This window comes from Mirounga leonina, unplaced genomic scaffold (assembly GCF_011800145.1).
Source record: "Mirounga leonina isolate KUSES-001 unplaced genomic scaffold, KU_Mleo_1.0 Mir_53, whole genome shotgun sequence".
Classification (NCBI taxonomy): domain Eukaryota; kingdom Metazoa; phylum Chordata; class Mammalia; order Carnivora; family Phocidae; genus Mirounga; species Mirounga leonina.
The window spans coordinates 5,803,055-5,816,618 of record NW_023270807.1 but is presented as its reverse complement, the minus strand read 5'-3'; the positions used below and the strand labels follow the sequence as shown (position 1 = coordinate 5,816,618).

Below are 13,564 nucleotides of genomic sequence, written 5' to 3'. Positions count from 1 at the left end.
AGCCTGCTTCTCCCTCTGCCCACCGCTCCCCCTGCTTGTACTCTCTCTCTCTCTCTGTCAAATAAATCAATAAAATCTTTAAAAAAAAAAAAAGTGAGTCAGCAAGAAATGTTAGCCGCATGCTCTTCACAGATACAGTAATCGATTCCACAGGAGTTTCTTGAGGTGGACTTCAAAGAAAGCCAAAGTATGATAGTAACTGCAATTTAGTGAAAGCAACTCTGTAGATGGCTAAGGAACTATGGTCTGAGTATGCAGCTCTCTGATGACTGGCTTGATCAGAAGATCCAGAGATAAATCCTAGAGCAGTGTTTCCTCAACTTGAACATGCATATACGAATCACCTGGGAATCTTGAAATGCAGATTCTGATTCAGTGGGGGGTGGGGTGAGGGGAGGGGGCTGGAGATTCTGCTTTTCTAACCAGCTCCCAGGAGATGCTAATGCAACTGGTTGGCATATAATAATACTTTGAGAAGTGAGGGTCTAGATTCCAGGGGAATAAATGGACTGCATGTCCTTCAACCTTCCATAAATATGACTTATCTGATAGAATTCTTTTTTTTTTAAGATTTTATTTATTTATTTGAGAGAGAGAGAACAATCAGGGGGGGAGAGAGAAGCAGACTCTCTGCTGAGCAGGGAGCCCAATGTGGGGCTTGATCCCAGGACCCCAGGATCATGACCTGAGCAGAAGGCAGATGCTTAACCCACTGAGCCACCCAGGTGCCCTGATCAGAGCTTTTGATACAAGTTTGAAACCAGTAGTCTCTGATCATATTCTCTAAAAAAGAGCCCCAAGTTGTATGAATTACATGTCCCTGGTGAAGAAAAGAGATGCCTTTAAGATGAATCAAATCATATCAAATCAACTGATGGTTGTTAAAGACAAAGATAGTCAGATGGTCGAACCATGAGAGACGATGGACTGAAAAACAAACTGAGGGTTCTAGAGGGGAGGGGAGGTGGGAGGATGGGTTAGCCTGGTGGTGGGTATTGAGGAGGGCACATTCTGCATGGAGCACTGGGTGTTATGCACAAACAATGAATCATGGAACACTACATCTAAAACTAATGATGTAATGTATGGGGATTAACATAAGAATAAAAAAATTAAAAAAAAAAAGATAGATGGTGTTATATCAAAACCTCCTGGGTTTATACCCTATAATGATAACCACTGCTTTAGGAGAACTTTGGCTTGCTCAAGACCTCTGGTTAGAGTCCTGTTCCTGAAGGGAGTTCACATACCACCCCTCCTACTCTCACCCTACAGAACCTTGTCCAGATCGAGCCCATGATGCCCTGTTGGACACTATCGATCAGACACGTTATCAGTGAGACTTCTCTGCAGCTTGATTCTATTTGATCAAGACTTCTTTCTGAATGAAGCAAATAACTCATGACCAGTCCCACTTATACTGTATCATGTCCCTGGTGGTTTGGTGTAATGGAACAAGTAGTTAGTTCACATCTCCTCAGTTGGTTCCAGACTTTCAGAATGCCATATATGAATATACACATATGGTTGTTTGAACCACCAAATAGGGTATTCGTAGCCATAGTATATATGGAGACAGGTGCAGAAAAGAACCAAGTAGATGGAAGGTTCATATACGTTAGAGAATAGATGTAATACTTAACTGTTCATTATTAGGAGCACTAAATTGTTAATTAGTACACTGAATTAGTTTAAGAAAAAAAAAGATACTTTACCAAGTCATCAAAAATATCTCTCTGATGCACATGGATGGTAATCAGAGTTTCAAACTTCACTCTATCAAACTTGCTTAGGTCATGTGTTGTCTGACTAATTAGAGTATTTAGAATATCCAAAAATTTCTGATTGGTCACATGCATGATTTTCCTGTCATCTTTTGCATTATTTAAAGCCTCTTCTGAATCATGTGTCCACAACATCTGAATTCCCAGAAGCCCCACCTATGCATCCAGAAGAAAAATAATAAGTAAATTTTCCAACTATTTAAAGCACGTCTATGATAAAATTTGGTGGTCACTCACCCAATGTGAAGGTGAACAAGGTTGACCCACTTTAAACTAAAAAGAGATATGCATTTCTCCACTCCCAAAAGGGGAAAAATAAACATTTAAAGTTCTAACTACTGATATTTAATGACTTCAATGCAGAGAGATAAATAGTAATTTAAACGATGGCTACCATTTATGGAGTTGTATGTGTTTTATGAAGGATGCTTAGGAAATTTTTCTATAAAGGGTCTGCGACCACCAGATAGCTCCATATGATGATTTTTCTTTGTCAAGGAAAGCAAACAGAATTACTAGACTCATTGTTGTGTGTTTTTCTGTAGCAAGGTTTCCCAAAGGTCTCTCTGCAACTTCTAGAAACAGTACGCTATCTCCTTTCTTGATCTCCCACTCTCTTTATCATCCGTACCTTTTCCTACATCTACTTCTCTCTCTGTATATTTATCTGAAGGAGAGAGAGAGAGTGACAGAAAATGAGAGAGGGGAGAAGCTAGTCCTTTTTCTCCTGATGAGGGCATAAGGAAATTGTGACTGTCACCTTGCCTACAATTTCTACCCCGGGAAAGGAGTAAAATTGTCGGAACATGGCCCTCACCTTGCTGCACCAGTCATCCCTTTAGGAGCTTTTGTTCATCAGCAGAGTCGAGCAACAGATCCAAGATCATTTGGACCAAAGGCAACATCACATTTGGCGGAGGGCTGAGAGCAGAGTGAGTGGCATGGGGATACTGCTGGGCACAGCATTTAATGTGGCTAAGGCAGGAATATAACACTTTCCTTATCCCTGCCTCAAGACTGCAAAATGTTTTCTGCTAGAGCAGTGGCCAATCCTGCGGGTCTGCATAAATGAAGGCACCTGACTGGGGTGAGAGCAACCTGATGTGGAGGAAACCTCCCATGTCAGGAAGCTCCCAGTAGCAAGCCAATTCTGACTCCAGCAGCAGCAGCTGATGGAGCAAGAGAGGAAAAGCAAAAAACAAACAAACAAACAGCCACAAAACCAAAATACCCGGCAGTGTAAGGCTATCTGATTTAGAGACACAGACCCACAATCTCTGAGAAATCACTGCTTAATGGTATATTCTAAAAACTAATCTTTAAAAGCCTGGCTGGCTCAAAGCATGCAACCCTTGATCTCAGGGTTGTGTAATTCAAGCCCCAGGTTGGGTATAGAGATTACTCAAAAATAAAATGACTATCCTGAGTCACCAAGGAAAGTTTAAATTATGTTTTTTATTCAGTTTAAGAAGTCAGGAGACTTAATGGTGAAAACTGGAGGATGTCTCATTAAAATAAAAACAAAACAAGAATGCTCATTCTCCTCAGTGTTACTCACTGCCTGTAATAAGCATGTTAAAAATGCTAGAAGGGAACACACTAAAATATTAAATCATCATTTCCGGATGGTAGAAGTAAGTAATGTACATATTGAATAAATATTCATGTATAGAGTATATACTGGATGAATATATACCTTAATTACTCTTTAAAGCAATTTCTCCAAATAACTAAAATTTGCCCGCTAAAACTATTTAAAATTTCATCTCCTTACTGTGTCGTATACACACTACAGAAAATCCTGATGGCTGGTCAACTTTCCTGCTATATCCTGCTCAACTTCACTCCTGCTCTGAACTTGCTTTCAGTTCTCCACGTAATGTTAACTGCTCTGTCTAAATTAGACTGATCGTCTCCTTCAGAATATACAGGCGATCAAGCTTTCCTGGGAGAGGGCAAGTGTACTGATTTGGTCTAAGGAGCTATTTTTCTCACCTTACCAAATGACGTATTTTATAAAACTTCATCACAAAGGTAATAAAGCTGATAAGGGTATTAAAGTTTGCCAAGGAGATTATACAATACAAAAATATTAAATACAATATCAAAATATTCTCTCCAATAAAGGTTGATTCTATGTCGCTACTTGTGTCATTTGAATAAGTAATTTCCTATCATTTCAGCTATCTCCGCTGTGTGTGCACTAAGTTGGGATTTGGAGGCTGGGCCGGGAGGGACAGTTAGAGAAGTACAGTTTGGGTAAAAACTACCTATATTTTCCTTGGATATCTCTTGCCTTCTCTCCTACACTATCTCTGACCCAGATCACAAAGCATCATTCTTCATTTACTTTGGCTGAAATTTGAAAATTTGAATGAAACTGTTGGCTCTTCTTTTCCTGCACCCAGTTTTAATAATACTTGGTGCATCGTGAAGCATTCCTGAGAGCTATTAAAGAGAACACCTGCTCCAACCCCAGGCTCTTCAAGGTCCTGTCCTGTTAGGAGGTTAGTTGCATGACAAGGTCTCCTTTAACAGATTATGCCAACTTTTAATCCCTTGAAGTGAAAATACACAAAAGGCAAGATAGATTTTGTTTCAGCAAAAGCTATGCTCATTCCTTTTATATATGTCTGTATTCCTGTCTATATCTGTATCTATATCTATCCATACATAGACATATGGAAAATATACCATCTAATCCATCCATAGATGTCTTTCATACACAGATAGGTGTGTCTTCTATATAAGATGAAATTTTCCATTAGTGACCTTAGTCTTAGTATTATCCTTAATGATGGGAGAAGAGTGGCAAATCCTCTTCCGGGGAATGGGATGGGTTGGCCTAGAACGGTGTAGGTAGACATGTAGGTAGATGGCAGCTGAGGGTGGGAAGGCCTCCCCAGAGTTCAGAGCTACGACAGCTGCCACACCATCAGGCCAACTGCTTCCCAAGTATCTTTCCCCCTTATTTCCACCATTTTAAACATTATATAGTCTCACCTGTGCAGGGAAGTGATTGAGGAAAGGTAAGAGTTGAAATCCTGAATCACTGATTTGGTAGAATGCAGATCTAATTATATTATGTAGGGATGACATCTGCATTTTTAACAAATCCATAAGCCAAATCTCCACAGGACCTTTGGCCATAACAGGACTATCCAACTAAAAAATATATTACAGATACATTACAAATTGATAATAATTTCCTATTTTTACAAATGTCACACTTCACTCGATAAATCATAGTACCTCAGTGCAAAGCAAATAATTTTACACAGTATATTCAGAACACGAGAAAAATCAACTAATATTGTAGGTGGAAGGAACTAGAAACATCATCTGGTCTAAAATTTTCATCTTCCAGATGATAGAACAAGTCTCAGAGAAGTCAAATAAACTCATTTGTAACCAAGCCAGGGTGAAAGGACTAGACCCCAAGTCCACCCTCCTCCCCCACTCTCTGTTGTTCAAAAGAGAACTGCTTCTCCTCAACCTAAATTTTTGAAGAAATCCAAATAACAAAATTGTAACCATGTTAAATTACAATAATTTTTTCTCCTTCTCTTGATACGACGGCCAGGATACGATCGTAGTCTTTTGCATGAAATGTCACCTCATTTATGTTGTCAGATACTGCAGGGAGATGTGGCTACAGAAAGCACAAGACAGAGCAAAAACATCATACATGAGGCTAAACACAAAAGCCACTGAGGCGTATTTAAAAGCCTTAACATGTATTGACTTTGAAAGAGATTAAGAATTTACCTAATGGTGTCAACGAATAAAGACACAAACAAAGCACTGCTTTGACCCCCGATTGACTTGGAGGCCCACTTTTTAAGATCCAGCCCCACAGCCTGTTTCCTGCAAACGCCCTTGTTCCGCTATCGAGGCTGGACTAAGACTGTCACCTTCCTCCACATGGAGACTGAACCCCGTGGTTCCTACCCACGTCCCTCCCAGACACAGCTCTGTCCTGCTTCTCTCCTATTTCTCTCTCTGCCTGACACAGCTTTGATTTCCCTCCTCTCTTTTTGCTTCCCTCCAGCTCCCTGGAAACCATCAAGGAAGACGTTAGTAGCGGCTTCCCAGATTGCCAAACCAGACACAGCCCTGGAATGGGTGTTTCAGTGCCTCCCACACCTGGTTCTTTGTCACTTTTCTCCACTTTCTGGAAGTATGGCCCTTGGAAATGGCTAAAAGCACTTGAGAAGCACTTGGATTTGGACAAATCTAAACCACAATCCCTATTTGATCTAAAAAAATTTAGACTAAAATGCTCACAATAATGAATTACATTTAGTGAGCACATACTGTGTTCTAGATACTTTCCAGTACATGATCTCATGTAATCCGTGACAATCCTTTAAGGTGGGAACCATTAACATCCCTATTTTACAGATGAGGAAACTGAGGCATGAGAAAATTAAGAAGCTGGTTAAGGTCACTCAGCTGTTGAGTTGCATGATCAGTGACTCTTGCCTCAGGTTGATGAGCTCAGAATACACAGAAAATAGGATATTTTATCCTCAACATAATTTTTAATACTCTCTTGCCTGTCCTTTTTAGATGCTAACTTCATTTTTATTATTAATTATGTATGCTGTGTAAAAAAGCAATTTAGGTAACAGATTTTAAGATTATACCTGTATGGTGTGGGAGTCACTGGCTTGTCCAAGAATTTCCAGGAGAACTGGATCAGATACAAAGAAGAATCTTGGAAACAGTAATCTCTTCTTCTCCAAATACCTTTGAATAAAGTCATGTTACCAAATGACTTTTTCTGAATTATTAATTTTTTTTATTTATTTATTTGAGAGATAGAGTGAGCGAGAGAGAGAAAGCACACATGAGCAGGGGCAGAGGGAGAGGGAAAAGCAGGCTTCCCCGCTGAGCACGGAGCCTGATGCGGGGCTCCATCTGAGGACCCTGGGATCATGACCTAAGCTGAAGGCAGACGCTTAACTGACTGAGCCACACAGGCGCCCCTGAATTATTAATTTTGGGGGTTATTTTAGCCAAGACACAATCCCTAACATCTTTAGTAAGATAAAACCAAACACCTATGGTCATTTCCTATTTGCCTCTGAAATGTTTGGTTAGAACCAGTCTGTGCTCGGTCACAGATGGCATTTGGGAAAGCAAGTGGAAATAAAGGGATTCAGAGTGAGCCTGCTCCATCATCTATGGTCTTCTTTCTCAAAAGCCCTCCTGTTGATGCAGAGAACAAAGGCAAAAAGAAATGTAGATAAAATTAAATTTCCTAACTTGCAGCCCATTCACAAATATTTGAGACAGGCAGAATACAACATTCCTCCAGGAACTCCCAACTGTCTTAATGTTAATGCCTTACTAGAGGAAAAAACAACCTTAGCTTGACAATAGCCAGGATCCTATAAGTCTTCTTTAGCGTATGAAAATCCTTTTGGAAACTTCCTTTGTCTTTACCTCCCCCACCTCCAAAATATATAATCAGTTGCTCCTCACAACCCAAGTGCGAGTGCAGATCTTTCTGCCCACAGGGGTCCTGTCTCTGTGCTTTAATAAAGCCACCTTTTTGAACCCCCACTTCAAATCACATCACCATGGCCTTTCTAGGGGTATTGTGAACTTCATGGCTTAAACCCAGGATGAACACATAATTATCTCCAAACCAGGATACTGGGGGAGCACTGGGGGGACCAACTAGCCATGAAGTCAAGACAGAGGCATAAACTTGGATAAACTAGGATATACCATAACTCTATTTCAAACAGAAATTGAGAATGAACTGCCTTTTAAGAAAACCATCTGTGGATTCATCTGGTTAATTGCTGGCTTAGTGCACATCTCTACTCCATTTCTGTAGTGGGTTGAATGGTAGTCCCCCAGAAGACATGTCCTCGTCCTAATCCCTGGAAGCAGTGCATGTGGCCTTATTTGGAAAAAGGGCCATTGTAGATGTATTGAAGTTAAGGATCTTTTTTTTTTAAGATTTTATTTATTTATTTGACAGAGAGAGACATAGTGAGAGAGGGAACGAAAGCAGGGGGAGCGGAAGAGGGAGAAGCAGTCTCCCTGTCGAGCAGGGAGCCCGATGCAGGGCTCCATCCCAAGACCCTGAGATCATGACCTGAGCTGAAGGCAGATGCTTAGCGACTGAGCCACCCAGGCACCTCAAAGTTAAGGATCTTGAGAAGAGAGAATCCTAGATGATCCAGATGAGTCCTAAATCCCATCATAAGAATCCTCATAAGGGACACACAGGAAGAAGAGGAGAAGGACATGAGAAGACAGAGAGATCTAAATTATGTAGCCACAAGCCAAGGAACTCCTAGAGCCACCAGAAGCTTGGAGAGGCAAGGAAAGATTCTCCGTTAGCACCTTCCGAAAGTGCGGACACCTCGATTTCAGGTTTCTTGCCTCCCGAAGTGTAAGCAAATAAATAAATGTCTGTTGTTTTAAGCCACCCACTTGGTGGGAATTTGTTACAGTGACCCTATAAAACTACTAAAATTTTGTCTTAACTCCTCAACCCCCAAATCTATGGGGTCTTTTTTGCAGGAAAATTAAATTTATGCTACATTCCTAGAGCCACTTCAGCCATCCCTACCAAACCAGAAATGCCGTCAATATTATTTACTTGTATGGGATAAAACACCATCACATATAAAATGAGAGGAAACTTAAAACTTCAGCTCTTACCCTGTGAGTGACTTCTGACATACTTCCAACTGTTCATGCAAATGAGGTAAAAGCTGCCCCATGGTTTCATCTCCAACACAGCAACTGATCACATTGGGGTTCTCGTGAGCTCGCTGCATTATCTTCATCCATGACTTGTCAATATTCTGAAACCGCTTTGCTTCCTAAAAACAAACTCCTAGTTAGGAAAAATTAGCATTTGAATAAAGCAAAGTCTTCATTTTGGAATTTCCTAGAGTTCCTCAGACCGGCTTCTACTAGTTCTCAGTCTACATAATTTAAAGTAGCAATTTTTTTTCATCTGAATTAATTCTGGACAACAAAAACCCAAAGTCATAAAACTGCTTATTGAAATACTGCTTTGTCACAATGGGACTTATTGTTTATTTGTTTTCTTATATTTAATACATTTTTCAAAATGCCACACAATTAATTTGCAGAGCTATCAACTTAAAGCTCAAATCTAGTCTTTCAGCACCCCAGGTGTTTGGTTTGATGAGCAAACTGAAGAAGCATGAAAATAATTTGATCTCAAGATCCTCTGAATAATTACAGCTCAAAAATACCCCAGGAAAAAGAAAAAAAAAAAAAAAAAAACAGTGAAACCCCAAAACAAAGCTTCATTTACGTTTTTGCAAATGAAATTTCTCTATTTACTATGGATGATATTAAGCTTTGCATTCAATTGTAAAAATGCCTCTAGAAATGGCATAATCTTGACTCCTTGAAAACTTTCAAGGGTATTTTTTTAAAACAATGCAACTTTCCGATTGAAAAAGAAAAGAATTATGTTCAAAACATGTGTTATTACAAAGGGAAAAAAAGAAAAGAATTATGTTCAAAACATGTGTTATTACAAAGGGAAATGAGCCCTTTTCAAAGCTCTTTTATCCTTGATTTTTAATTTATATAGATCCTGTATTTATAGAAATTCAGAAAGAGCAGGCTTAATTTCATAAGAGGGACGTTACCTTCATAGAACAAAGCTATTAGTAAGTTTATTTATTTAAAAGGCTCAAATAAAGCTGTTTTAAAGATTTTTGTTAAGGGCTTCTAAAACTGTTTCTTTGCCCCATGGTATATACCTGATCTATTACTGGTCAACTTACTAATAGTTAATTTGTGTTTACACAATACAGATTAATTTAATCCTACTCTCAGAGGAAGATTATAAGGTGACCTCTTAGAAGAAATGAACTACTATAATTTAATAGTACCATATTTGAATGTACCTCACATCTTCAGACAACCTGGAAATTTGAAAATATGTGCGTTTCTTCTTTCTACTAAAATAAATTAAGAAATCAGCACATTTTTAAAACTTATTTTGCCAAGGAGCTGGATAGTAAATATTTTAGGCTTTGCAGGTCATATGGTCTCTGTTACAACTACTGAACTTTGCTGTTGCAATGCCAAAGTAGCCATAGACAGAACATAAATGAATAGGTATGGCTGTGTTTTAATAAAACTTATTTACAAAAACAGGTGCGTGGGCCAGAGATTGCAAACCCAGGTTTAAATAATCAAGACACAGCCATATGTCTTTGTAAAGATTTCTACAGAGACATATGGACAACACACATCAAACTGTACTATCAGTAGTTACAAAAACCATATTTACCTGAGGCAGCTGTTTGGCAATATCTCCACCTACAAAGACAGCTTCAAGATAAACCCAAAGGTTCTGGACTACTAGCCACTCTTCAATTATATCTGAGGAAGTAGACAATTTATACACCCAATTCTGGATAGTTTTTTTAAATGGAGCATTATATCTGAAAGTAAAAATGGAAAAATATTATATTTTAAGGATGATGCAGAAAATAATATGGCCTAACAAAGTAAATTAGAGGAGAAACATTCTTTTGAAAGTGAACTTTTTTTTTTTTCCTAAAAGGCAGTTCCTAATAAATTTCACACAGCTAATGAGATATTTGCTTTTCTAGGAGTAAAACTCATATCATTATAGCGATTTTACTTGTTTCTGTGTATGAGTCACAGACCAGAAGATGAACCAAGTTTTGTGACACGGGGAGGTCCAGCAAAGGAATTGTGCTGGCTGTTTCTGGGATGAAAGGGAACACATTGGATAAGGTGTTTTTACAAGACTTCTGTGAACCAAATCCAAGTGAGCACTGCCTGCAAGAATAACACATAGAACACTGTTCCTGGTCTGTGAAACTATCACCACAAGGCCAATGTCAAGATTGAGGGTTGATGTCCACCTATAGATGTGCTCTTCTCACCCACAGACTGCTAATTCCACCAGGCACTGTGCCTAGATTCTACAGTGTTAGAGATCCAAAACAGTTGCCCCCAAATAGCATGCTTCCTGTTTTCTCAACATCAGAGCTAGCTGCAGAGTTCGTGAGAATTCAAGGTGTCCAGAAAGCTGGGCACAGCCAAGAAAGACAAAAAAAATACAGGGGATGTCATGCAAGAAGTGATGGGAAGCTACTGGGTAAAGACCCAATTACCTACAGTTGGATTAAGAAGCTGACTTCAGTTTGTGGCAATGACAAGTAGGTTCGATGTGGTGTAGTGATATTGCTGGTGAGTGGCACTTACTGACAAGGTTCTTCAGACTTTTCTGGATCCAGGGCAGGGTGACTTGACAGTGCTCACATATATAAGGGGGTTCTTCTGGGTATAGTCTGACACCTGAATGCAACCCATAACTTCTCTAGAAGCCTATGCTATACATGGAGGTATAAAAGGAGTTATGTAAAAAATTGCCGCAAGGAGGTAGGTGAGCTATTCAGGCAGTAAGAAGCATTTGACTCAACACCCAATTTACACTGTCCAGCTGACCATCATTCTAGAGCCGAAAGGAAGTCAGTATGTTAAAAGCATCTTCAAAATTAAGACATGCACACTAAGATGGGCACTTCAGGGGGTTGAAGCACCTAGATATTTGAGGCAAAAAATGGCCCTGCATGGAGGGAAAAAAGTCATCTTTGATGGCATATGACTTCCCAACATGAAAAAGGGAGATTTGAAATTAGATCTAGCATAACCAGTTTCTGTCCTTTGGTCATTGCACAACTTTGCATGGTGGAACCTGTCATGATTGTTAGGCATTCCTATGGGTCAATTGGGAATCCACTAGCAAAGTGTCACCATCCAGGCAATATCTGGAGTCAAGTCTCACCCATGGAGATATACAATTTACTCCTGAAGTCACATCCCGGCAGCCCTAGAGACCCCGCAGACACTGCCTCGGCATTGAGTTTACTAGTACTATAAATAAATATTATACTAATCAGGCTAAATCCAAGTTAAATATGAAACTAAGAAAGCCTTCAAATCCTGAATTCATTGGCTACAGATACTGTTCAGGTGAATCTACAGCCTTTCTTCAAGAGGTCATCATTCAGGAAATCAGCATGGCAAAATTTGCTATGAACCATGAAACAGTATCCCATAAAGTCTAAGAACCACTGAATATCCTATGGTCACCTTTGCCAGGATTCCCTGAAAGCAGAAGATGTACCTAAGATCTTAGCCCCAGCAAGTCAACCCAGAACTCCCAGAACTAGGAGTTTTGGAATTGTACATTATCCAAATGCAAGACTGCCTTTGGGGCCAGAGGTCACGCAGAATATCATTTATTAACCAGCGATTCCAACCTGGAGAAGGGATATTAGAGTTCCAATGCATCCCAGACATTGATTCTGCTAATGATGAGGTTGTGACATATTTCTTAGGTGTGTTAAAGTGAAGAACGGTTGAGAATTATTGCGGAGTCAGCTAGGGGATTAGAGGTTGCTAATGCTCAGATTAAGACCTGACAGTATACTTAATCTGAGTCCCATTTCGGAAAGCTGCACTCAAGGTCGCAGTCACCTTCCAGCTGGTTCAGTAATCCAATGATGGACAGGTCATCTCACTTAGGGCAGAGTAAACCCAGCACACATATAGCCACTTTTCCCCATAAAAAAAATGCATGAAGTGTTTACGTAACAAGCCCCTAATAATATATTCCTTTCATGTGTTGCCAGCATACTTTTCCTGGGTCATTGGGTGAACACTTGAGCAGGGTTGGCCAAGGAGGGCAAAGATGACATATTGGAGGAACCAAAGAGAAAGAAAATAAAATGAATAGGTCATCTCAGCGGGGAGCCAAGATGTTTAAGAGATAAGCTGCCAATTTGGGGGAGAGTAAATATGATGGTGCCCACCAGAAAAACAGTAAGAAGAGATGGGTACCATAAGGAAGAGACAGAGGCCATGACTGTTAGGGAAAATGGGTAGCTCATTTAAGGACAGACAAGAGTGAGCACTTCAGGTCAGAATCTTGTGTTATACCACAGCTGCAAAACTGGGCTTTCACCTAGTATTATATAACCCTAAAAACCAAATTAACACCTTCCCCCCAAAGTATAAAATTACCTGTTGCTTAGTAAGGAACCTAAGACCATTAAACTATCCTCCATCAAAGTGATAATTTCTCCTGATTCAGTTCCTTTGAGAAGGAGCTCTCCCTTTCCCTTAAATGCTGCAAAACTCAGGTTCTGGTTGGTCCAATTTTCAATCACCTGAGTCAGCTTGGCTTCAATATCCTTCTCCTTAATGGCAGATATGCAAATATCCTTCAGAGGGAGATCAAAGAATATGTCATGACATTTTCAATTACAAATTAAGTGCCTTGGAAAATCATAGAATTTTCTAGCTTGAACCTAGAAGTCATTTAGTCATTTTGTGGCCAAGGAAACCAAAGCTCATGATCATCATGTTATAAGTTCAAACCAGAACCTTCTGACCATCTGACTACTAGTTCTTTTATGGTACCATATACACGCAATAACAGAACTTAAATCTTCATGTTTTTTTATTACATTTTTAATTGGAGTTTTTTGGCCAAGATGGAGATGATAGCAGCTGCTCTATCTCAGCAGGTTGTTATGAGAAACAAGGGAGGATATATGTGGGGGGTCCTTTGAACTCTTCAAAGTAACACAGAATCATTGCTATATTCCAGCTTGCTCTGGCCCTAATATGAATATCTCATTTGCTTAAAAGTCATTCTATTTTTTTTTCTCACAGGTTTTCCTATTTTTCTGAGAGTCCTTGATATTAGAGTCTCACAAGGA

General features: G+C 39.6%; 1 protein-coding gene across 1 annotated transcript in view; it reads right to left on the bottom strand.

Annotated features, from left to right (window-relative positions):
• Positions 1 to 13,564, bottom strand: part of DNAH8 (dynein axonemal heavy chain 8) — a 397,226-nt gene that overhangs the window by 217,666 nt on the left and 165,996 nt on the right. Inside the window, exons 36-42 of the mRNA XM_034991238.1 lie at positions 12,864 to 13,063; positions 10,093 to 10,246; positions 8,472 to 8,635; positions 6,434 to 6,536; positions 5,332 to 5,436; positions 4,788 to 4,949; positions 1,716 to 1,940 (exon numbers count right to left, since the gene is read on the bottom strand). Coding sequence (XP_034847129.1) covers positions 1,716 to 1,940; positions 4,788 to 4,949; positions 5,332 to 5,436; positions 6,434 to 6,536; positions 8,472 to 8,635; positions 10,093 to 10,246; positions 12,864 to 13,063 — 1,113 coding nt within the window. The remainder of the gene's footprint in view (positions 1 to 1,715; positions 1,941 to 4,787; positions 4,950 to 5,331; positions 5,437 to 6,433; positions 6,537 to 8,471; positions 8,636 to 10,092; positions 10,247 to 12,863; positions 13,064 to 13,564) is intronic.